The sequence below is a fragment of the Mustela nivalis genome (assembly GCF_964662115.1).
Source record: "Mustela nivalis genome assembly, chromosome: 13".
NCBI lineage: Eukaryota > Metazoa > Chordata > Mammalia > Carnivora > Mustelidae > Mustela > Mustela nivalis.
Genome location: NC_139032.1, coordinates 28,696,288 through 28,721,357, shown reverse-complemented (window position 1 = coordinate 28,721,357; position 25,070 = coordinate 28,696,288). Strand labels below are relative to the sequence as shown.

General features: G+C 43.6%; 1 protein-coding gene across 1 annotated transcript; it reads right to left on the bottom strand.

Annotated features, from left to right (window-relative positions):
- Positions 1-12,030: 12,030 nt before the first annotated feature.
- LOC309846302 (procathepsin L-like) lies at positions 12,031-15,499 on the bottom strand (the record flags this gene model as incomplete). The annotated part of the gene is made up of 7 exons (XM_082695178.1): positions 12,031-12,255; positions 12,722-12,904; positions 13,724-13,860; positions 14,305-14,529; positions 14,713-14,859; positions 14,959-15,081; positions 15,374-15,499. 7 exons carry the CDS (start codon positions 15,497-15,499, stop codon positions 12,156-12,158), a joined length of 1,041 nt encoding a protein of 346 aa, XP_082551304.1. The 3' UTR covers positions 12,031-12,155.
- Between the last annotated feature and the right edge of the window lie 9,571 nt (positions 15,500-25,070).

Here is a 25,070-nt window from a genome sequence, read left to right as displayed (position 1 = left end):
CTAATGTCGCCGCTTTCCTGCGGATTACCTTGTTAGATTCCTTTATTTAGTTCCCGGGTTTCACGCCATTTAGCGTCCCTCGCCCCACAAGGACGACAAGAAGCCTGGCACCGTGTTAATGCTTCATCTCTCCTTTATTTCGCCAACTTCCTTAGCTTATATGCAACAGGGTGACCAGTAAGGGGCCAAGCAAAGGGGAGAGCCAATGAGAGTCCTGTTACTATACTGATTAAATTTGATACAGCCAATGACTATGTCCTACTTTAGGCGGGCTTCAACAGAAAGTTCGTTGTTTACGTGCAGCGGATTTTGCTGGCAGTGAGCCAAGCGCCATCTTGTAATGGCGGGGACTTTCCTGGCCAGAGGCGGTCCCCGACAAACACTCTCTCTGGATGACATTGAACAGAGAGGGTCTCCCTTATTCCCAACCCCTGGGCTCTGTGCTGTAGGGAACCAGGAGGGGAGGACAAAATAAAGGGAGACCCTGTTCTGTTTTTCACATCAGAATGATCTGTTTTCTTTCTTTTCATTTTTATTGTTGGTGCAAATGTCAATACTTATTTAAAGTAGAAAAAGAAATCACAACATACCAGTTTTTAAAAAGCTAATACTATGTTAAACATTATAAAATCCAGATAAAGAATATACAATTTTTAATAATTAACTGCCTGACATAGTTTTTCTCAATAATTTTTTTCATTGCATACTCTCTGTGTTTTCAAATGACAATGCATTTGTCATTTTCTATAAGCAGAATTGGAATGATCTATTTTCAACAACATGTGATCATTGCACATATTCACACAATACAAGGAAAGTGAACAACATTATAACATCAACTTCTAGAAATCACTGTCAATAAGATGACACATTCTTAGAAGACACTTTTTTTTAAAGATTGTATTTATTTATTTGCGAGACAGAGAGAGCATGAGCAGGGGGAAGGGCAGAGGGAGAAGGAGAAGCAGGTTTCCTACTGAGCGTAGAGCCTGACAAGGGGTTCAATCCCAGAACCCTGTGATCATGACTTAAGCCAATGGCAGACACTTAACAACTGAGCCAGCCAGGCACCCCTAGAAAACACTTTATGGATATGTACATACTATGTACATAGTATATGTGTGTATGTGTGTGCATATACACATATTTCATACATATGCATATACATATATATTATATATTTGTATGTATGTTTATATATGTATATATACATATTTGCATGCACACATGTGCATACATCTATACATATATATATATATATGAGAATACATTCAGTCCCGTAACCTGTTTCTTTCACTGCATATTTTGTGAACATGTTTTGTTATCAATATGTAAAGAATGATAACCTTTCTATGCATGAATAGATGTGCAACACAGTATATCTCTGGAATATCGCAGATACCCCAGAAGACATTAACTGGCCCTTATAGATGTACATTTCAGTTGTTCCTTTTGTTGTCATAACTAATTCTGCAGTGGCATATCTTTGTGCATTTATCTTTCTTTTATTTGAACTATTAGTTCCTTGGGATAAATTTCTGGGGAAATTTGAGATAACTTCTGAGTCAAAAGGTATGGATACCTAAAATTTGAAATCATACTGATAGATTGACCTCTGGAAAGCTTGTGACTGTTATGTTTTCATTCACAGTTCATGAGAATGCTTATTTTCCCATGCTACTGAGCACACTCATCTTTTAAATTTTTGCCAATGTCATGTGCATTTTAGTATTTAGTATTTTAATATTTAGTATACATTTAGTATTTTAGCATTTAGTATACATTGCTTTTTATTAACATTTATTATTTTATTAACATTTTCCCATTTGCTGCCAGATATTTGTGGTTCTTTTCTGACTTGTGTGATTATTCTCTTGACTGATTTTCCATTTGGGAACTCATCCTGTGGTAAGATCTTCAAGGGGTCCTCGTGTGGTCAGCCTGTTCACCTGCTATTGGTCATTCATGGGCTGATGCCTTTGTTCTCATTCGAAACCTCTACTCCAACAAGATTTATGGTATTTCTTTTTGTATAGGAGTTTTATTTTTTAGTCATAACATAAAAATCATCTTTCATGGATTCTAGAAGAGACACTCTTTAGCTTAGAGTGGAAGAGACTATGAAACATCTCCAAGACTGAGAGCGTGTAAATAATTTTGATTTTATCAACCTCACAATTCACAACCTGTGACTTTTGCCCTCAATGGGTTTATGTGTGCTGGCAAAATATGACCTTTCGAAGGAGAGGTACAGGAAACTGCACTTTTGAGAACTTCACTTTGAAATGAAAAAAAGAAGAAACTTATCTGAAGTTTCATTTTGGGGGAGCAAAGTTAGGTCCCAGCATCCTGTTGACTGACTGCCACTTGGTTCCATGGGATCGCCAACTATTTTTCACTGGGGTTCAAGAAGGCTTCCAACCCAGCAGACCACACCATTGTCTTTCCACCACAGAGTACATGGCCTCTCTTGCGATATCCCTCAGAATTTGGTGAGGGAATGTATCACTTGTAAATGATTTGTATCCCTCTTCCAATTTAGAACAGACTTTACGCACTTGGTCTGGAAATTTTTTGACTCTTCACCCACACCTGTCTTAGAAGTTCTCTTAGAATGGCAGACATACTGAATGAATTTTTGGGGCTTCATTAATAACCGCATGAAATCCAGAACAGCTCACTGAGAGACAAAGAGCATCCTAAAGCTTGGGGTAAGCATAAAGCCCTGATATTAGGGCATATGCATGGGACTTTCCAATGCAATCATTCCATTTAAAAGCAAATATAAGTGAGCAACCAGAATCTATATATATGTGGTAGCTAAGCAAACAAATGACTTGAGGGATTCTGGCCTAAACTCTGAATTTTTTTTAAAAGGTTTTATTTATTTATTTGTCAGAGAGAGAGAGGGAGAGAGCACACAAGCAGGCAGAGAGGCAGGCAGAGGCAGAGAGAGAAGCAGGCTCCATGCCAAGCAAGGAGCCCGATGCAGGACTTGATCCCAGGACTCTGAGATCACGACCTGAGCCAAAGGCAGCGGATTAACCTACTGAGCCACCCAGGCATCCCAAGAACTCTGAATTTTTTAAAGTTTTTACTTAGATTCCAGTTAGTTAACATACAATGTAATATTAGTGTCAGGCTCAGAGTGTACTCATTCAACACTTACATACAATACCTAGTGCTCATCATGACAAGAGCACTCCCTAATCCCATCACCTATTTAACCATCTCCCTTCTGGTAGCCATCAGTTTGTTCTCTATAGTTAAGAGTCTGTTTCTTGGTTTTCCTTTCTTTTTTTTTTTTTCTCCTTTATAATTTGTTTTGTTTCTTAAATTCCACATATGAGTGAAATTGTGTGGTATTTGTCTTTGCTTGACGATTTATTTGCTTAGTATAATACGCTCCAGCTCCATCCACATCATTGCAAGACACTAGAGAATCTCTTTCTGAAGAAATAACAGAACTAAAATTGAAACAAGTCAAAATCAGAAAGGTTATTAAGGAGATGCAATAAAAAATGAAGGCTCTAACTGCTAGGATAAATAAGGCTGAAGAGAGAATCAGTGATAGAGAAGACAAAACAATGGAGAATAAAGAAGCTGAGAGTAAGAGATAAACAACTACTGGATCATGAAGGGAGAATTCGAGAGATAAGTAATATCATAAAGCAAAACAATATCAGAGTAATTGGGATCCCAGAAGAAGAGGAAAGAGAGAGAGAGAGGCAGAAGGTATACTGGAGCAAATTATAGGAGAGACTTCCCTAATCTGGAGGAAGGAACAGGCGTCCGACTCCAGAAATGGAAGGAAAACTTGCAAACTCAGTGGATGAAGCCAGCATTACCTTGATCCCAAAACCAGACAAAGACCCCATCAAAGAGGAGAATTACAGACCAATATCCCTGATGAACATGAACATGTAAAAATTCTCACCAAAATTCTAGCCAATAGGATCCAACAGTAGATTAAAAGGATTATCCACCATGACCAAGTGGGATTTATTCCTGGGCTGCAAAGTTTGACCCAACATCCAAAAATCAATCAATGTGATACAACACATTAATAAAAGAGAACAAGAACCATATGATACTCTCAATAGATGCAGAAAAAGCATGTGACAAAGAGCAGATCCTTTCTTGACTAAAACACGTCACAGTGTAGGAATAAAGGGAACATACCTCAATCATAAAAGCCATACATGAAAAGCCCACAGTGAGTGTCATGCTCAATGTGGAAAAACTGATACATTTTCCCCTACCATCAGGAACATGGCAGGGCTGTCCACTATCACCCCCGCTATTCAACATAGCACTAGAAGTCCTCGCTTCAGCAATCAGACAACAAAAAAAAAATAAAAGGCATCCGAATTGGCAAAGTAGAAATCAAGCTCTTCGGCTTTGCAGATGACATGATACTCTACCCCCAATTGCTAGAACTCGTACAAGAATTCTGAAAATTGGCAGAATATAAAATCAATGTACGGAAATCAGTTGCATTTCTATACACCAACAATGAGACAGAAGAAAGAGAAATTAAGGAGTCAATCCCATTTGTAATTGCACCAAGAAACACATCCCAAAAGCCTATCCCAAACCTATCCCAAAAGGTTAAGGATCTGTACTCAGAAAACTATAGAACACTCAGAAAGAAATTGAGGAAGACTCAAAGAAATTGAAAAATGTTCCATACTCATGGATTGGAAAAACAAATACTGTTAAAATGTCTATGGTACCATGGACAATCTATACATCCAATGCAATCCTTGTCAAAATACCATTAACTTTTCATAGAGAGTGGAAAAAATAATCTTAAAATGTGTATGGAACCAGAAAAGACCCCGAATAGCCAAGAAATGTTGAAAAAGAAAACAACATCTAAAAAAGAAAAGAACAAAAACCCCCAAATCTGGTGGCAACACAATTCTGGACTTCAAGATCTGTTACAAAGCTGTAATCATCAAGACAGTATGGTACTGGCACAGAAACAGATACATAGATTAATGGAATAGAATAGGAACTCAGAAATGGAATGGTCAACTAATCTTTGACAAGAGCAGGGAAGACTATTCAGTGGGAAAAAGACGGTCTCTTCAAAAAATGGTGCTGGGAAAATTGGATAATCACATGCAGAAGAATGAAACTGGGCCATCTCTTTATACCACACACAAAATAGACTCAAAAACAGATGAAAGACCTAACTGTGAGACAGGAATCCCTCAGATCCTAGAGGACAACACAGGTGGCAATCTCTTTGACCGCAGCCATAAAAACTTCTTGTCAGACACATCTCTCCCTCTTTTATTTTTTTTTAAGATTTTATTTATTTGACAGACAGAGATTACAAGTAGGCAGAGAGAGAGAGAGAGAGAGAGAGAGAGAGAGAGAGAGAAGGAAGCAGGCTCCCTGCTGAGCAGAGAGCCTAATGCGAGGCTCTATCCCAGGACCCTGGGATCATGACCTGAGGCAAAGGCACAGGTTTTAACCCCCTGAGCCACCCAGGCGCCTCTGTCAGACACATTCCAAAGGCCAGGGAAACAGGCAAAAATGAACTATTGGGACGTCATCAAGATAAAAAGCATTTGCACAGCAAAGATATATAGATATATATCTATAGATAGATATATAGATACAGACAGATACAGATACATAGACACAGATATCTAGATATATATCTATATTTCTCTATATATGTCTCTATATATCTATATAATCTCTAAATATCAATGTATCTAGAAATATCTAGATATATATCTATGTCTATATATCTATATCTGTCTGTATCTCTTTATCTATATATATCAGCCATAAAAAAAAAAAGAAAGAAAGAAATCTTGTCATTTGCAACGAGCTGGATGGAACTACAGGGTATTATGCTAAGTAAAATAAGCCAATCAGAAAAAGACAGTTATATGATCTCACTGATATGTGGAATTTAAGATACAAAACAGAGGATCTCAGGGGAAAAGAGGAAAAAATAAATGAAAGTGAAGTCACAGAGGGAGAAAAACCATGAGAGTTTCGTAATCATAAGAAATAAACTGAAGGTTGCTGGGGGTGGTGGGAGGATGGGGTGACTGGGTGATGGCCATGAGGGAAGGCACGCGGTGCACTGAGCTTTGGGTGTTATACAGGACTGGTGAACCACTGACCTCTACCTCTGAAACCAAGAATACATTATATGTTATATGAAAAAATAAAAATAAAATAAAATCCTATGTGTACAAAAAAAACTTGAACAGATAAGGAGCTGCTTCTTAGATGAACAAAAAGATGGTTTCTGGAGATGGAAAAGCATTCTCTTCTCCTGGTGAAGATTCTATGATGATCATTGAACTGACCACAAAAGACTTAGAATATTACATAATCGGAGTTGATGAAGCTGTGATAGGGCATGGGACTCTGTTGGAAAGAAGTTTTACCGTGGGTAAAATGCTAACAAACAGCATTGCATGCCCCAGAGAAGGCGATTGCAGCGAACTTCACTGTTGTCTTATTTTAAGAAACTGCCAGGGCCACCCCGAATTTCAGCATCCACCACCGTGATCAGACAGCAGCCGTCAACATGGGCACAGACCTTCCACCAGCAGAACGATCATGTTTGCTGAAACATGGTTTTGGTTAGCACTTTTTAGCAATGAAGTGTTTTTGATTAATGCCTGTGCATTTTTTAGACATAAAGCCATTGCACACTAAATAGACTACAGTAGAGGGAAAACATGACTTGTGTATGCAATGGGAAACCAAAAAATTTCTTTAAATTTTAATAGCACTTCATTGTGCTATTGCTTTATTGCAGGATTCTGGAATCCTGAGTTGTAAGAAAAATGTCTAAAAATACAGATTATTTTTCCCAGTGCTAGACACATAGTAGATAGCATGCGATCACGAAATACATTTCAATGCACTTCTATGGCCCACTTCCTTCTTGTCTTACCATGACAGCAGTTAACGGGAGTTGGACATCCATTTCCTTACTGAATATGCATAGACTTGTTTTTGTAAGCCAGACCATTGCGAACTCATTGGTCACTTAACTGAATCACTGTTTTTAGTCAAACCAGTTAAGGTAGGGATACAAGTCTACACAATTGTCCAGATGTTTTTGTTCTGTTAAAAACAAGATCTAATCATCAAGAAAACATCAGAATAGAAGTCATCGGCTTGGCCAACAAAAGCAAAACCAACAGGATCACAGTGTGCCCAGGTGTTGTGGGCAAGACCAGCCAGGCCAAACCCCAGGGCTTTCGATGAACCAGCTTAAAGCCACAGCCCAACATCAGAGAACCCCCTAGGAGCCACACCTGCTGTCACACCTGCAGAGCTACAATCAGGTGAGGACCCCCTCCCCCCACTGGTGGGGCCAGTCCCGTCCTTGTGTATATATTGGGAGGCTTAAGTCAAAGTCAATGCTTTTAGTCCATTCTAGGGGCTCTAACAGCTCATAAGAAGAGGATGGCTTTTTACACAGATTGGTCTGTTCAGATGCTCATTTCTTTTCCCTTTCTAGGTTTTGAAATATGCGTCCTTTTCTCTTCCTGCCTCTGCTTTGCTTGGGAATAGTCTCAGCTACTACAAAATTTGGTCGAAGTTTAGATGCTCAATGGATCCAATGGAAGGCAACCTATGGGAAACTCTATGGCATGGTTGGGAACATCTAAGCTGTCGGGAGGGCCCCACAGAGAACATCCACGCTGGTGGGAGTTCACTACAGAGAGTAGCCTCTGGAAGCCGATCTTACCCAGAGAGGAAACGGGGCCCAGTGACTGTGAATGATGGGGACAGATGTCCTGCTGTGTGGTTGCTGGAGAGTAGCTCCTGGAGCATCAGCCCAGCCCTGGTCCAGACCCCTCCTCCTCTCTGTGAGCACATCCACTTCGAGTAGGTGAGTTGGCTTTAAATAGAAATAAAAATTGTAGGTTATATGTTTGTCTCTAGAGTGAAAGACAGAGGAGAGCAGTGTGGGGGAGGAATCGGAAAACGCTCGAATGGCAGTGAATGCGTCGGTGACCTGGTGAGGGCGGCTGGGGTTCCTGAACCTTTTCTTCTCTCTCTCTTTGGTACTTCGCCAAAGAATTCTCATCCTTGTCAACATTCTACTTTCTTTTCCTTGAAGACCAATGAAGAATTCAGACACATGATGAACGACATTAAAATCCAGAAGGACATAGAGGGGAAAGTGTTTGAAATACCCTTCTTTGCTGATTTCATTGTACCTGTGGACAGGAGACAGGCAGCCGGGGTAAGTCCTGTGAGTCTGAAGGATCCCTTCTCACCAAAAAAGGGAAGCCGAAAAGAAAACAGCAGGTCTTCGATGGGTCCCTGCTGGGGAACAACACACCCTCGCTGTGTTTTACAAGAGTTTTAAGATTCATGGGCTGTTGGCAAAGCCTTGCTGTTTGTTGTTTAAGCTGAGAGCTTTCTAATTTGGTTTCAGAGTCCATGTGCTTCTGGCTGGGCTTTTAGGGAAGCCGGTGCCCTCGAAGTACACAGGTTCTGGAAAACAGGCCAAATTGTGTCACTGAGTGTGCGGAACCCGCTGGACTATTCTTGGTCTCAAGGCAGTGAGGGCTGCCCTGTTGGCCTGGTGAATTATGCCTTCCAGTATATTCTGAACAACGGAGGCCTAGACTCAGAGGAATCCTATCCATATCGTCCAGGGGTCAGTGGAGCTTTTCACGTGTCTCCGTCCAGCTCTGCTCCTAGTCACATGCTTTTCAAGAACACAGATACCATGTTTAATATTTGCATTTTATTTTATCTTTTTAAAAAGATTTTATTCATTTATTTGACAGACAGAGATGACAAGTAGGCAGAGAGGCAGGCAGAGGGGAGCGGGGGAAGCAGGTTCCCACCAAGGAGGGAGCCCCATGAGGGGCTCAATCCCAGGTTGCTGACATCATGACCTGGGCCGAGGGAAGAGGCTTAACCCACTGAGCCACCCAGGTGCCCACAATACTCACATTTTAAATGGTGAACCCTTGGGCGCCTGGGTGGCTCAGTGGGTTAAGCCGCTACCTTCGGCTCAGGTCATGATCTCAGGGTCCTGGGATCGAGTCCCGCATGGGGCTCTCTGCTCAGCAGGGAGCCTGCTTCCTCCTCTCTCTCTCTCTGCCTGCCTCTCTCTGCCTACTTGTAATCTCTCTCTGTCAAATAAATAAATAAATCTTTAAAAAAAAAAAAAAATGGTGAACCCTTGACTTGCAAACTGTCAGGACTGTCATTAAACCAGACAAGCCAGGCACAGTGCATGCCTCAGTGGGGACCCCATGACTACTTTTATTTCTGTGTTACAGGGAGACATACATACCATTCTCTACAGGGTACAGATTTCTCTGGAATGAACCAGTTCTTAAGGACACGTAGACCCTGAATAATTCATTGAACACATACAAGGTAGTTTTTCAATTTCAAAACAACCAATAGCATTTCAGCTCCTGGGATGCTTTACGACAAATTTGGCTTGGAAATCACTCACCTGTAAGCTGTCTTGAGTTCATGCTCCCCAGGAGGTGGATGTAGTGATCAAGTCTCTTCCTCTTTCCCTCTGAAAGGACAGACTCTGCACATACAGACCCGGGCATCCTGCTGCCAACGCCACCGGCCCGGTGAGCATGCCTCCGCAGGAGGAGTCCCTTGTGCTGGTGGTGGCAGCTGTGGGGCCCGTCCCTGCTGCTCTCCGTGCAAGCCTGGAATCCTTCCGGTTCTATAAAGAGGGTACGCATCTGTCTATGGAGAAATAGAGGTAGAACAAACAGAAAACCACCCTAAGATACAGCGGGAGTGACACTACGGTATGCAGAATTCAATGTAGAAATTGGGAGGGGGGGCTGTGGATTTCACACAGTTCATCCTGCACCCATACCATTTATGCCTATTGTTTCCACCTGTCATGACCAGATCCAAATCCCCATGATATTAAATACATTATCAATATATTGAAATGGCTACATAATTTGATTGGTATAGCATGCTTTACTTTTTTCCAGTTGTTAGACCTTAAAAAATTTTAAAGAATGTTACTACTGAGATTAACACTGGAAAGGGTCCTTAGGCAAGTCATTTTGTGTTCTGTGTTTCTCCATAAGGAGAATCACAAGAGTTATTTTTTTATGCCTCTTGACTATTGTTTACAAAAAGATTGTGACACTTTGTGTTTCTGCTAATATCAGAGAGGGCCTAAACCCCTAGTTTACCTAAACAAAACTGCCTGACTTTTAATCTTAGCTGGATTTATAGTGCAACTGAATTTTGATACATCTCCCTTACTGTGGCTGATAGGCTGATAAGCTGTCACTACCCCAGGTCACATGGGAAACCTCAGCCCAACATTAGATTTTACTTTCAGGCATTTATAATGCTCTAAACCGCAGCAGTGAAGACCTGAATCACTGTGTTCTGCTGTTTGTTTATGGATCTGAAATAGAAGAATCTGAGAACCAAAACTATTGGATTATCAAGAACAGGTATAGAAAGCCAAGAATACTTATATTGGACATTGAAAAGGGAATCCTTTTTGGAATCGGTGCTTGGAGACAAGTCCCCCAACCCTTGAGCACACTTGTTTTGACAAGTGTGCTCAAGAAGCTTTTACCCCACGTGGCGGGAACACAAGCATATCATGGGACAACCACAGGAAGGTACTGTCTCAAGCTGGGGGGTCCTGCGATAGATTTCCACCACTGCATTTCTAAATAGGATTTTTAAAAACTCCTACACACATCTGGCCAAAGATTTTCCTTTTCCTGCTCATGTTTCAGTTTTGTGAAAGGTCTGGGAAAGAAGGACTGTGTGCTGGGTTAGAACTCGAGCACGAACAGGAATGGCCTCTTCGGGTTCTTCCTGAATCTGTCCTGGCCTCTCGTGCCCTGCTCAGGGTCGGGTGTGATTGTTCATGAAGGGAAATGTGTTTGTTCCTCTGGAATCATTGGCAAACCCTGGCTTCTTTCAACTGGGGCACGGACTGGGGCACACAGGGTTCCATGCTGAAGGCCAAGGCCCTGGACAACCAGTGTGGAATGACCACCATGGCCAGCTTTCCTGCTATGTGGGAGCTTTCAACCAGCAGGAATGCTAAGTGGAATTTGTGCTGAGGTTGTAGATGAGTAAAAAAGCTACAAGGTTTCTTTCTACAGCTTTCCCAGCTTTGAAGTACCAAGTGTACAGGAAAAGGCTGTCTCTGTACTTCGCAGTGCAGGGAGGGCACCTCTGCTATGGCAGACTCGTTTCCTGCTTCTTGGGGACAGAGGACCCCCTGGGCGCCCTCGCACCCGCTGTTTCCCGCTGTTTCCCAAGGAGCTTCGTATCCAGATAATCCATGTACCATTGTGGCGCATTTTGGGGTGTCCTCCCTGGCCCCCACAGTCTCTTCCTCTAAAACTCCCCGATATGTTTACAGACTACTAGCTGAGCTGAGGACTGTGGAGAGAGAAACCCAGTTAGTAAATGAGGGGAGGGAAATCTGCAAAGAGTAAAGAGGACATAGATTAGAATGAGGATGAATAACAGGGGTGAAGGGGAATGGGAGGTCCAGGCTTCCAGCTATGGAATGAGTAAGTCCCGGGAATAGAAGGCACAGCATAGCGAATATCGTCAATGGTGTGGTAATAGCACCGTCAAGGTACAGTGTGAGACTGACAGACACCAACTATCCTTGCGGTGAGCATAGCATACTGTACAGGGTTGGCAAATTATTGGGTTTTGCACCTGAAACTAATGTGACATTGTAACAATGTTACAGATGTAACAATCATTTATACTCAAAACAATGGGACCACCCAGTATTCTCCCAGGGACCACTGGCCTATCCAGGGATATCCTAGAGCCCAGTCACATTTGGACTCTATAAGAGTTAAAGTAGTAACATTTTACCTCCCTTCTACTTTGAAGTTTTTTATTAAAAATTAAACTTCATACATTTTTTTAAAAAATGAAAATCCAAAAGTTATTAGACAAGTCTGTCATACAAAGGCTTTTACATCAGTAACGAGTGAAGTGGTAAAATTCCTCATATAAAATCCACACAGTCAAATCCAAGCTTGGGTCTTCAATGGTTCATGTGTTTTATCCCGTATCATAAGATGTGGTCGGCGTTCAAACAAAATTCATCTTCTCGATATTCGGTTCCCAGTCAAGGCCTTCTGTACGCCCTCATCTCACACGACAGGAAAGCTGGCCATGGAGGCGATTCCACAGTGGTTGTCCCGGTCCTTGGCCAACAGCATGTAGCCCTCCATGCCCCAGTTTGTACCCCAGCTGAAAGAAGACAGGGTTTGCCATTTATTACAAACAATCAACCACATTTCCCGTCATGAACCATCACACCCGACCCTGAACAGGGCACCAGAGGCCAGGACAGATTCAGGAAGAATCCGGAGAGTCCGTTCCTGTTTCTGCTTGAGTTCTAACCCAGCACAGAATTCCGTCCCCAGACCTTTCGCAGACGACGAATGGAAACACAGAAAAAAGAAGCTCTTGGGGCCAGATGCATTTCAGAAATGAGAAAATTTTCAAGTTGAGAAACGCAATGGTAGCAAAACCATGGCAGGACCTAGCAAGCTACTGCCGTCATCACATGAGTATGTCCCTTCCCCCTTAATGGCATAAACACGTCAGGGATTTCAGAAGCGTGCTCAAGGGTTTGAGGATCTGCCTCCAAACACTGATTCTAGAAAGAATTCCCTTTTCAATTTCCAAGGTAGGTGTTCTTGGCTCTTTATACCTGTTCTTGACAATCCAGTATTTTTTGTCCTCCGATTCTTCTCCTTCAAAGCCATAGCCAACCACCAGAACGCCGTGATTCAGGCGTGTATTGCTGCAGCTTGGATCATAGTAAATGCCTGGAGAAGAGAGATTCAGTGCTGAGCGGGAACACACAAGTGACATGATAACATGTGACAACAACCTAGTGACCACAGCAAGGGCGGCATCTCAAAATCCGGTTGTGATAGCAATTGAGATAAGATTTAGATATCAGATCTTTTCGTTTAGCTAGGCTAGGGATTTAGGACATCATCTAGTACTACCAGAAATATAGGTTGTCACAGTCTCTTTTGTAAAGAACAGTGAAGAGGCGTAAAAGAGCACTTGTTGAAACTTGGTCATTCTACCATATGATATCAGCCGAAGAAGCAGCAGAGAACAGAAAATTACTTGAGTCAAGGGTTCTTTCCAGTGTCTATTTCAGTAGTAAAATTGCTTGGAAAATTTCAAGGTCCAAACATTGGAAAAAAGTGAAGTAAACTATACCAGTCAAGTTATGTAGCCCTTTAAATATATTTATAGGGGTGCTTGGGTGGCTCACTGGGTTAAAGCCTCTGCCTTTGGCTCAGGTTATGATCCCAGGGTCCTGAGATCGAGCCCCACGTCAGGATCTCTACTCAGCAGGGACCTGCTCCCCGCCCCCCCGCACGCCGGTCTTCCTGCCTCTCTGCCTGCTTGTGATCTGTCTGCCAAATAAATAAATAAATAAAATATTTTTAGAAATTAAATATATTTATGAAGTGCTTAAAAGCCTGGGGATATGGGTCAAGTCATGTCAAATGGTGACAACAAGCACAAGGACTACATATACAGAATGAGCCACCATGCTAAATCCATACCCTCCTGAGTCCCACATACAAAAAAGCCCATCTTGTTGTATGTCATGCTGGTTACCCGAATTTTCTGGCCAATTTTCTGGGTAGACAAATGCTCACCTGTTTTATAGAACTGGAAGGAATACGGGCTTGAGTCTACAGCAGCAGAGACGGGCCCCACAGTTGCCACTGTGGTCATAAGACTATCCTCCTCGTTATAGACGCGCCAGAAGGTAGTCACATTGGCGGCAGATTTCTCAGGCCTGTATCTGCAGTAGCCATTCTATCAAAGGTAAAGGGGAAGGGACTTGATTAATACCGTCCACCTCCTGGGGAACACGAACTCAAGACAGTTTGCAGCTGAATGATGGCCAAGTCGAGTGTATTATAAAACATCTCAAGAGGCAAAATATGATTGCTTGTTTTGAAATTGAGAAATTAGGCAATATCTATTGAATGAGACACTCTTTTGGTCTACTTGTGCATAGATTTTTCACTCTGGAGATCTGTACTGTATTTAGAACGATATTTGTATTGCTGTGTGGCTGAGAAGTGGGAACACCTGTATGGTAACCCTCTAGGTGGAGAACTGTACCAGGCTAACAGATTTTAATCTGTTCTGACCATGTGCAGATACAGAGTCTACAGTCTAAAATGAGAATTTGAAATATAGGCTTTGTTTTACTGAATATACTCAACTTGATAAAAGATAAGGAAGTCTGTTTACCCTTGCAAGATACGGGTAGGATTCCTCGGATTCCAGGCCTCCGTTGTCCATAACATATTGGAAGGCAAACTCCATCAGGCCACCGCGGCAGCCCGCATTGCCTTGAGACCAAGAGCAGTCCACGAGGTTCTGCTCGCTCAGTGACACAAGTTTGCCCGTTTTCCGAAACATCTGTCCTTCAAGGGCACCAGCTGCACTAAAAGCCCAACAAGATTGACACTGACCCTGAAAACAAAATGATACAGCTCTTAGTCTACAAAGTTAATAGCAAGACTTGACAACAGCCCTGACATCTGAAAACTCTTCCAAAACATAACAAACAGTATATGGTTTCTCAACTTCCATCACGAGGGCACTGGTTCCTCTTAACTTTGCTCTTGGAAAGGGAGCTACCGAGTACTGTCTCACCTGATCCTTCACGGGGGTCACGTAGCCTTTCTCTCTCCAGTCCACGGACGAGGGGATCTCAGCAAAGAGAGGTGCTTGGAACACATTCCGGTCCTCTTGCTTCTGGATTTTAAGGTCACTCAACACCTGTTGGAATTCTTCACTGGTCTTCAAGGAAAAGGAAATAGAATGTTGACAAGCATGAGATGTTTTGGAAAAAACCCTTAGAGGAAGCACAAAACATTCAGCAACTCCAGCTGCACTCACCAGGTCACCAAAGTCATTCATTGCCATCGTGAAGCTGTGTTTCCCTTGGCTGTACTCCTGGTTGTGCTGTTCAATCACTTTCAGATTCATCTCCCACACTGTTCTCCTCCGTCCTTCTTCATCCTGGAGACAAACATGGAACCCATCCTGTTGATTTCTATCTAAGCCCAGCTCACCTGCACCAAGTGGATGTGCTCACAGAGGGGAGGAGGGACCTGGACCAGGGCTGGGCTGATGCTCCAGGAGCTGCTCTCCAGCAACCACACAGCAGGACATCTGTCCCCATCATGCACAGTCACAGTGCCCTGCTACCTGCCTGGGTACTAGAGGCCTCCAAAAACTACTCTCCACTGTGGACTCCCACCAGCATGGAACATTCCCTGGGGTCTCAGTGGACAGCTCAGATGTTACCAACCTTGTTGTATAGTCTCTTGTGGGCCGCCTTCCACTGGGACCAGCGTGCATCTAAGCTCTGATTGGGTTGTGGAGCAGCTGAGGCTATTCCCAGGCAAAGGGCAGCCAAGAAGAGAGAAGGATGCATGTTCCAAAATCTAGGAAGGGAAATGAAATGAGTTTTGGATTAGACCAACCATCTAAAGAGCCATCCTTTATTCTGAGGTGTTAGAACCACTCTGGTACAGTAAAGACATTGCGTTAATCCTCCCAAGTGTTTCCACGGGGCTGTGGAGAGGTGGCACGTGCAGGGGGCCTGCTGGCCTGTTCCCTGCCCTGCAACCCGCAACCCACCTGCTGCTTTCAGATCATGTAGATGGCAATACAGGGAGTGACAAGCCCTGAGTCTGGGGTGTAGGGGTCAAGCTGCCATGCCTGGAGGGACCAGGCCCTGGAAGAGTGCCTCCCCGGAGCCCTAAAACCCTGGCCCCCAAGGGTGGTACCCCCCTCCCCATGTTTTAAGGGGTAGCCCTTCCCTTCGGGTCCAGGCTGGGATCCCACCTGAGGCAGGTGCAGTCAGAGGTGCAGGTCCGAGGTGTCCAGTACGCCTGCTGATGGGTAGGAGACTGTCCATTTAAGCCTGGGATTTGGCCCTTCTGGTCCTGCCCCTGGCACCTGCCTGCACAGCAATTGGCTGAGCCTGCCTGTGGGCGGGGGCTCTGTGCCCTGGAGCTGGGGGAGCCTTGGGGCATGTGATAGCTGGGTCCCTACTTGTCCCAGGGGAGATTGTGCCTGCCTCAGGGCACCCGGGAAAGTCAAGTGAGAGGACTCGGGAAAGCCCTGTAGAAGGGGATTCAGCACCTTCCTAGGGACCCCGATCAACTAAATAACAGGAATTTATGTGTTGGCAGGTGGTTCACAAAAGGAGGCTCACAGGGAGCCCCAAGTGGGTTTTCAGCATCACCCTGCCTATCCTCTAGTCTTTGCTTAAAATCTCCCTGAGGGCTGAGAACAGGATAATCTAGTCTTACTGTTCCTGTTAATGCCAAGCAAAGGGGCAGCTGGAGGAAGTAGAGCCCTCGGGGGATAGTTGTTATCACTGTTTCAGGAGGGGCTGCCTCTGGTTTTTGGAAGAATCTGGAGACAATGGGCTATTGTCCAAACAGGGGATGCCCTGGGCAAGGCTCAAGTGCTTTCCAGCAAAGGGACTGATGGGAAGAGTGTCCAGGGAAGGTGTGGTGTTTTGGAATGTTCCTGTCCTGACTGCCCCCACGGGGATTCTTCCTCCCTCCCAAGCCTTTCTCAAAACCAACAGAAATGATTTACTTCCAGAAAAATATGGTTTAACAAAGGGAAGAAAGACGGAAGGTAGAAACTGCTTTTTCCTCCCCACTCTCTGCCTCATGGATGATTGTGTTTCTCAGTGTCCAATGTGCTTTTCTCGAGATTTAAATTTAAATGTTTTAGAAAAACAGCTCTTCTAAACTGGGAAAAAAAAAAGCGTTCATCAGCAGAGCATGAATTTTCCCTCTGATGACCAGTTTGCTCTTCTTAGGAACACGATTCCACGCGTCTAGACAGTGGGTCACAGCCTCCTTCTCTGGACCTCCGTCCGTGAGGCTCCCTAGTGAGCCTCCACACATCTCCAGCCCTTCTCTGCTCTGCTCGGGGAGGGCAGGGGAGAAAGGGGTCCCATACAGGGGCCGGGAGTCAGGGCGGGGCCGGCATGAGAATTCTGCCCCTCTTGGCTAGCCCCCCACCGAGGCAGGCTTTGCAGCACCCCTAGACTCACTTTCCATGTGCAGAATGTGGGGCAGTGATTTGATTTTCCTCAGAGGACGCTTGTGAGACTGAATGAGCTAACACAGGTCATGCATTAGCATAGAGTAGGGCTCATTCCATATTGCTTTCTTGTGAGGTCCAAGGGAAAATCCTTCCAAAGGTCTCGCTTAATTTAGAAAATATTTATTCAAGGATTTGTTACATAGGCCATCCCTACTTACTTCTTTACTTCCGGGAAGCAGGTTACCACATAATGAAATGAACCCTAAAGTATAGGTAAATAAGCTTATATGTTAAAAAGCCAAGCTACATCTAGTTAATATTCTTTTTTTTTTAACATTTTATTTATTTATGACAGAGAGAGAGATCACAAGTAGGCAGAGAGGCAGGCAGAGAGAGAGGGGGAGGCAGGCTCCCCGCTTATCAGAGAGCCCGATGTGGGACTCAATCCCAGGACCCTGAGATCATGACCTGAGCCAAAGGCAGAGGCTTAATCCACTGAGCCACCCAGGTGCCCCGTCTAGTTAACATTCTTAAATCATGCTCCCAAACTGATATACAAGGGACACACATATCCTAGGACTATGTCCACAGTCCCTAAAATATTGTCTCACGTTTGACCCGTTAAGCTAGAGCTAATATCACATTTTCAACTACAGATAGCTTATTTTGCCTATTACAAATTAGGAGGTCATCGAGGGTGTTTCTCTAAGAGTGGTCAGAGTAACAGCCAGATGATGTTTCATATCCAGCAGCATGGACGAAAGTGACGAGGGGCAACACCTGTGTGCGTGAGCACGTGGAGTCGTGGGAACTCTCGGCCGCTCTCGGTGCGGGTGCAAACAGTAAGCCACTCTGGCAGGGGCTCTGCGGCTTCTTATAACAGGAACTGCACACCCGACACTAACTCAGCATTTCTAGGGTCCGGTTTCTACCCACATGAGCATGTTCTTTTACACATTGTAACTTCCAGCGTGAAAACACAGGAGAATGAACAAGCACCCTGTAGTACATTCACACTCGACAATTGAAAGGAATAAGCTTTCTCTGTGTGCACCAACACAGATGATCCTTTTAAGATTTATTTGAGAGAGACAGAGAGGGAGAGGAAGAAGCAGGCTCCCTGCTCAGCGGAGAGCCTGACTCAGGGCTCGGTCCCAGAACCCCGTGATCATGACCCGACCCGAAAGAAACACTTAACTGACTGAACCACCCAGGCAACCCAACAGAGATGATTCTGAAAAACACTACGTCAGGAGTTGCCTGGGTGGCTCAGTCAGTTAAGTGTTCAACTCATGATTTCGGCTCCTGTCACGATCTCAGGCTGTGAGATCAAGCCCCACGTCGGACTGCACACTGGGTGTGGAGCCCTCTCTCTCCCTCTCCCTCTGCTCCAACATCATTAAAAACACCATGTCAAGCAAAAGAAGGTACATGTTAAAAAGTACATATAATTAATTGTATTATATAAAGTTCAAAAGGCAGATCTAATCTGCGGTGACAGATATCAGAACAGTGGTCTTGCAGGGGAATTATGAGCTGGAAGGAGGCATAAGAAAATGTATTAGAAAGTTGGGAAATTCTGTATCTTGATCTGGGGGCTAGTTCCGCAGGTGCCTACATTCATCAAAACTTACCCACCTATATACATAAGACCTATCCATTTTACCCTATGCAAAATTCTACATCAACAGAAACTTTGTCAGGATAAAATTTGAGATCAAGGCAAAAAAGTTACATAATAAAAAAAAAAACACCCAGAAATCTGTATCAGGATATTGAGCAGATTCCTGCCTTTTCTCTCAAAAGACAAATCTGTAGCAAGTAGCCAAGAATCTTTCTACTGGCCCTAGAGCTGTGCCCCCAGGAAGACTATTAACATCTGCGCTCCTTGACTCAGTGGGAAAAAGGAGCGACCCTCTGACGTGCAGCTGGGAAAGGAAAACCTGGCCTCCGGCTTCTCCGTGTCCCGGCACCTGCAGACTGGGTTCATCCAAAGCCACAGGGACAGCAGTCCAGCAGACAGAGCAGCCCCAACTCAGGATGAGCTGCTGGGAAGCCTGTTCACCTGCCCGGAACTTGGTTTCTTCTTCTGTACATTATCCTAAAGCACTCAGCTGACACAGGATTTAATACCATTCTTCCATCTTTAAAGCCGAGGGAGAACCATTAGTCACTGATCTCACGTTTTATTTGTAAAACAATAAATTTTTTATTAGATCCTTAGAGATAATATCACATTCTACTTAGTCGGTGTTTCTAAAGAAGTATTAGAACATCTCCCAGGGAGGCTTCTGCTGGGAAGGAGCAAGAGAGGGGGAGACAAAAGAACTGACTTTCCTTTGGGGGAAAAGCAGGTTTTTTTCTTCTGTATTTGACTTTTGTGTTTGGAAAGCCTGTGTCTCCATGTGAGGGATCTCGCTTCTACTAAACTATGTCAGTCATTTCATACAACGTGCTTGCTTTTACGGATTTAAAATGTGTTTATGCATCTAGGGGAAATCTATCTTTAAAAATTCATTACTTCAGTGAGCCACTTATTGAGGGCAGCCATCTGGTTCAGTTTCCAAATTATGGGGACTACGAGTCATCTAAAATTCAGACTTTTGGGGCACCTTGGAGGCTCAATTGGTGAAGTGTCTGCCTTCAGCTCAGGTCATGATCTCTGGGTCCTGGGATCGAGTCCCGCAACAGGCTCTCTGCTCAGCACAAAGTCTGCTTCTCCCTCTGCTGCTCCCACTGCTTGTTCTCTCCCTCTCTGTCAAATAAATGAATACAATCTTTTAAAAAATTTTTTCATACTTTTAAATTTTCTATCACATTCATTATAATTTCCAAATATTTCACATCGTTTTTTTTGCATTTGAATAAAAGATTTATTATTTTCTTCTCAGGAAAAACAGGAAGTTAGGGAAACACACTACATTTTACAGCCCACATTAATTTATAGTTGGTCCTAACCCTTCCTGGCACAGCTGTCAACAGCATTAGCTGTTTTAACCAGAACCAAGGTGTTCACCCCCAACAGAGTGTACATGGATACTAGAGGATTGCATGTTTTTCCCTGAGAGAAGCATAAGACAAGTTGCTGAGAGCCAGCTTTCCAAGCAGCCCCTCCCTTTCCATTCTGGAGGATTTGCTTGAACTATGCAGCTCGTCAGCACTTAGAACACGTGCCTCCTCCTCTCCCTAGAAAACCACCCACCCTTCCCTAAATCACCAGAATGATCCATTAATAGAAGAAAAAAATCACTTCCAGGCCATTTAACAGGAAGTCTAAGAGATGTTCACAGTGACGTTACACGAGCAGGCAACGTCCTGCCACCCTCACGCAATATAGGCAGGAAGTGTTTTATTTTGTGTGGTGTGAAGCCCTAACAATTGTTTCCTGGTTAATTGTTCGTGAGTGTTTGCTACTTAGTCCTTCACAGGGTTAGCGCTGAGCTTGTTGTCCTTTTCTCCCACTCTTTTTTTTTGTTTGTTTTTTAAAGATTTTATTTATTTGGCAGAGGGAGAGAGAGAGAGAGCAAGAGAGGGAACACAGGCAGGGGAAGAGGGAGAAGCAGACTCCCCACTGAGCAGGGAGCCCGATGACGGGCTCGATCCCAGGATCCTGGGATCACAACCTGAGCTGCAGGTAGACGCTTAATGATTGAGCCACACTTACACTCCTTAGTGTCCCATTCTGAAGGAGCACCATCACTACCATCAGAATCTTTTTGTCCTAACATTCTCACTACAGGTCCTGAAGAGCATTTCCAGCCTTGCCTCTCACTCCCGGCCAGGAGCAGTGCACCCCAGACAAGCCATGACCTGCTGTTGCCCTGAGCAGCAATCCTGTGCCTCAGTGCCTTGACCAAGCAGTGCCTCCCACCTGCAATGTCCTTCCTTCCCATTCCACCTCTTGAAATGCCTGGTGAGATCGTGCTCTTGCCTCCAGTCCCCTATGAAAAGCCAGTAAATGGGTTTCCTCAGTTTCCTTGTTTCCACAGCTTCTGGACCTTCAAGCTATCAGGGTGCCTGTTTTATATTGTAATTTCTTGTGATTTATAATTTTTTGTTAACCTTGCCGGGCTGAGCTCCTCAAACTCATGTTCATGTCTACGACACCACAGAACCCATTATCTCAATGACGGGGTCACGGGTGTTTGATTAATGAATAAGGTCACGTTGATGAAGTCCCAGAACCTAAGTCAGGTTCGGTGGGGTGAGGAGGTTTTGAGCCGACGACTAAAGAAAGAATTCTTAAGAAGTCGTTGGTGCAAAAGGTGATTTATTAAAGCACAGGGACAGGGCCCGTGGGCAGGCAGAGATGCGGCTGCCCCGGGTTGTTAGGAGTGGTTGGTTATATACACAGGAGTTGGGTAGGTGAGGACAAAGGGGTGTTCAGAAGGGCTATTGGGGCAAAGAATACTATCAGGATATTGAAGGCTTAGTTGCTATCAAGTAAAGACAATTGGAAGTCTGGTGGAATGTTACATTCCTGCTATCAAGCATCCTTGTTAATGAGATTTAGGTTTAGAAGAAATTTAACTTTATTTACTTTTCCTTCTACCTCCACCTCCTTCGGTTTTTTATGGAGGGGAGGGTGACATTAGGCTTGAGGAACTGAGTTCTGTGTCTTTGGAAATTGGGCTATTGATAAGGTAACTTCTTTGTTGTAATCTCAAGGACATTTGCAAACCAAGGGAGACTCCTGTCTTGCAGGATTGTGATCTCAGCAAGTTAACTATTTATCATTTTATGGCAGTCAGGGGTGCCTGAGGAATGCTACACATATGGAGGGGAGCGGATGAAGGGGGGGTGCAAGGCGCCAGCTTTTGCTTTGTCCTCAGCCAGCCTCCTGCTCCCTCATCATTCCCCCCTGAACAATTTTGACCCTTAAATCTTTTTTTTTATTTTTTAATTTTTTTTATATTTATTTATTTATTTATTTATTTATTTATTTATTTATTTTTTGACCCTTAAATCTTTAAGGTGGTTGAAGGTGGAAGGCGTCATCTTCTGTAACTTCTTCGTGCTGAATAGGGGCGTAGAGCTGTCCCTACCTGCTCCGGTCAATATTGATCAGGGTAGGAACGTATAGGGGAGTTACGAAAGGTGGAGGCAGCTGAATCCAGCGCTGACAGTGAAGAGGGGTCGTCGCGTGCGACAAGGATCGTCTGTCGTGGTGTAGTCATTGTAGCAATGGAGTCTCAGCACCAAGTAGAGAAAAATGGAACAAAGCAACATATTAAGGTTAATAAGGCGATAAGAATGAGAAGCCCGAAAAGGAGATTAGGCCATAGTCCTCCTTCAAACCAGGAACTTAACCATTCACTGAGAGAGAGAGAAGGATCTTGTAGGGCCTTAATTTGGGTATTCATATCTTTTATTAGTCCTGTGACATTTTTGTGATAGTCTGGGATGTACACACAACATTCTGTTTTGATGATTGCACATGTGCCACCCTGGGCTGCTGTCAGGACATCTAAGGCCATCCTATTTTGTAGGACTGCCCTGCGTATCTGTGACACTTCAGTATTAAGCAGGGAGATGCTATTTAGTGAATCATTGAGTGCCTTTGTAGTATATTTATTAAGGGCTTCTACATGCCACATGACATCCTCTAGTCCCGCAGATGGAACAAAGATGGATGCTAAGTGATCATACCATTTAAAAACAGATCGCTTCCATCTTTGTTTCAAGTTGGGGAGATTAGCTGGAGTTGTAATGGTTTTAGTAATACGCTCATGGGGGCACCTGGGTGGCTCAGTGGGTTAAAGCCTCTGCCTTCGGCTCAGGTCATGATTCCAGGGTCATGGGATCGAGCCCCGCATCGGGCTCTCTGCTCAGCGGGTAGCCTGCTTCCTCCTCTCTCTCTGCCTGCTTCTCTGCCTACCTGTGATCTCTGTCTATCAAATAAATAAATAAAATCTTTAAAAAAAAAAAAAAAAAAAAAAAAAAAGAAAAGTAATACGCTCATGAATCCAGGAAAATCCTAAAGTACAGCGACCTATCCACCCTGGAGGAAGCCAGGGCCACAGGTTGGTTCCACATATCCAGTGGGTTCCATTTGGAGCTGGCCATCTGATGCCAGGTCGCCTTACCCAGTCAGTAGCAAACCAGTCAGTAGCCTGGAGTACTATTACTTGGGAACACATTTCTAGTGATAGCCATCCCAGATATCGTGCGTTCTTTGCTCAAGTATCACTCATATGATTTCTTTGTTCCCAGCATAAAACTGCCTTTTGACTGAGCCGTCCAATCGTGGGTGTGAGCCACAGATATGTATCCCAGATTTGATATATACCATCCTTAGTATAGCGATAAGGAGGGTTTTGTAACTTAGGCCCTAGCCAGTGAGTATTATCTTGTGGGCTTGTTAGGTCAGTTAGGATTTTAATAGTTTGAGAATATGAAAAAGTTCGATTATGTCCTGGTGTATCCCATGTTTTACTGATCATGGGCCAGGAAGAAACATTTTGGTTAGTAATAGATTTATCCCTGTACGTACTGTCTCCCTCTACCATATCTGAAATATACTTTTTCAGAGCATGCCAATCAGTGCCCTGTAAAGGGGAGACCCACCACGGTAACCCAGACGTACTTGAAGTAGGCAAAATTCCACATATCCAACAATTTGTCTGATTTTGTAGTTCAGCATAATGCTGTGCCCACTGTAGAAAGGAGTTGTCAGCTAAGACAGACGAAAGGAAGATAAAGAGAATACATATAACCTTCATTTTCGTTTGAAGAGAAGCTTGAGGTCTTCTATGGGCTCACAGGAGTAAGAAGACACGTTGGTTTGTTTGCTCGGTTCCTGTGGAGGAGGTACAGGTTTTATTCTAGATATATGGACCCATGAAGAGTGTCCTTCTAGTTTTACCGCAGTGGGAGTACATAGTATGACCCGATATGGACCTTTCCATTTTGGATGTAGGTTTTCGGCTGTATCTGACTTCCAATTTTTTAAATAAACCATATCTCCGGGATTTACATGGGGTGGGTTTTCAGTTATAGTTAAATCAGGTTTGGGGAGAATACGATCTGTATACTCATTGAGTAACTTATGGATTAACCCAGCTTCCAGCGAATAATTTAGTAATGCATTATAATCTCCATTTAATAGCAGATCTACAGAAAGAAATGGTCTTCCATATATTAACTCAAAAGGGCTGAGTCCTATAGGTTGTTTTGAAGCAGTTCTCATCCTAAGAAGTCCTATTGGTAGGAGAGTAACCCAATTTTCCTGGGTTTCTAGACTAAGTTTAGTAAGATGACGTTTTACAGTATGATTAGCTTTCTCCACCTTCCCGGAGGACTGTGGATGCCAGGCTGAATGTAAGAAATATTTAATTTTTAAGGCTTGAGCTATCTGCTGAGTTATCTGAGCAGTAAAAGAAGGACCATTATCACTTTGAAGAGATTGAGGAAGGCCAAATCTAGGGATAATTTCTCGCAACAAAACCTTAGTTACTTCTACGGCCCTTTTAGTTTTACATGGAAAGGCTTCAACCCATCCGGTGAAGGTATCAACAAATACTAATAGATATTTATAGCCTTTGCAAGGTGGCATTTGTGTGAAATCAAGTTGCCAGTCCTCTCCTGGATAGGATCCACGCCTCTGGACTGGTTTTAAGAGAGGTGGGGGGCGAGCTGCACCCTCCGGATTTACTTGGGCACAGATGCTACAGGATTGACACACTTGTTTTATTGTGGTTGTTAAATTCACTCCATCAAATATATTTTTGATTAAATGTTTTAAGGCGTCTTTGCCCAAATGAGTAGCCTGGTGCAAGCCCTGTATTATTTTCCATTGACTAATCTTAGGCATAAAGAATTTTCCCTCATCGTTAACAAGCCAGTCTTGTGCATTTTTAGTATACCCTCGCTACTGAGCAATATGAATTTCTTGCTCTGAATAGACTGAAGTCATGGACTCCATTGGAGTCAAG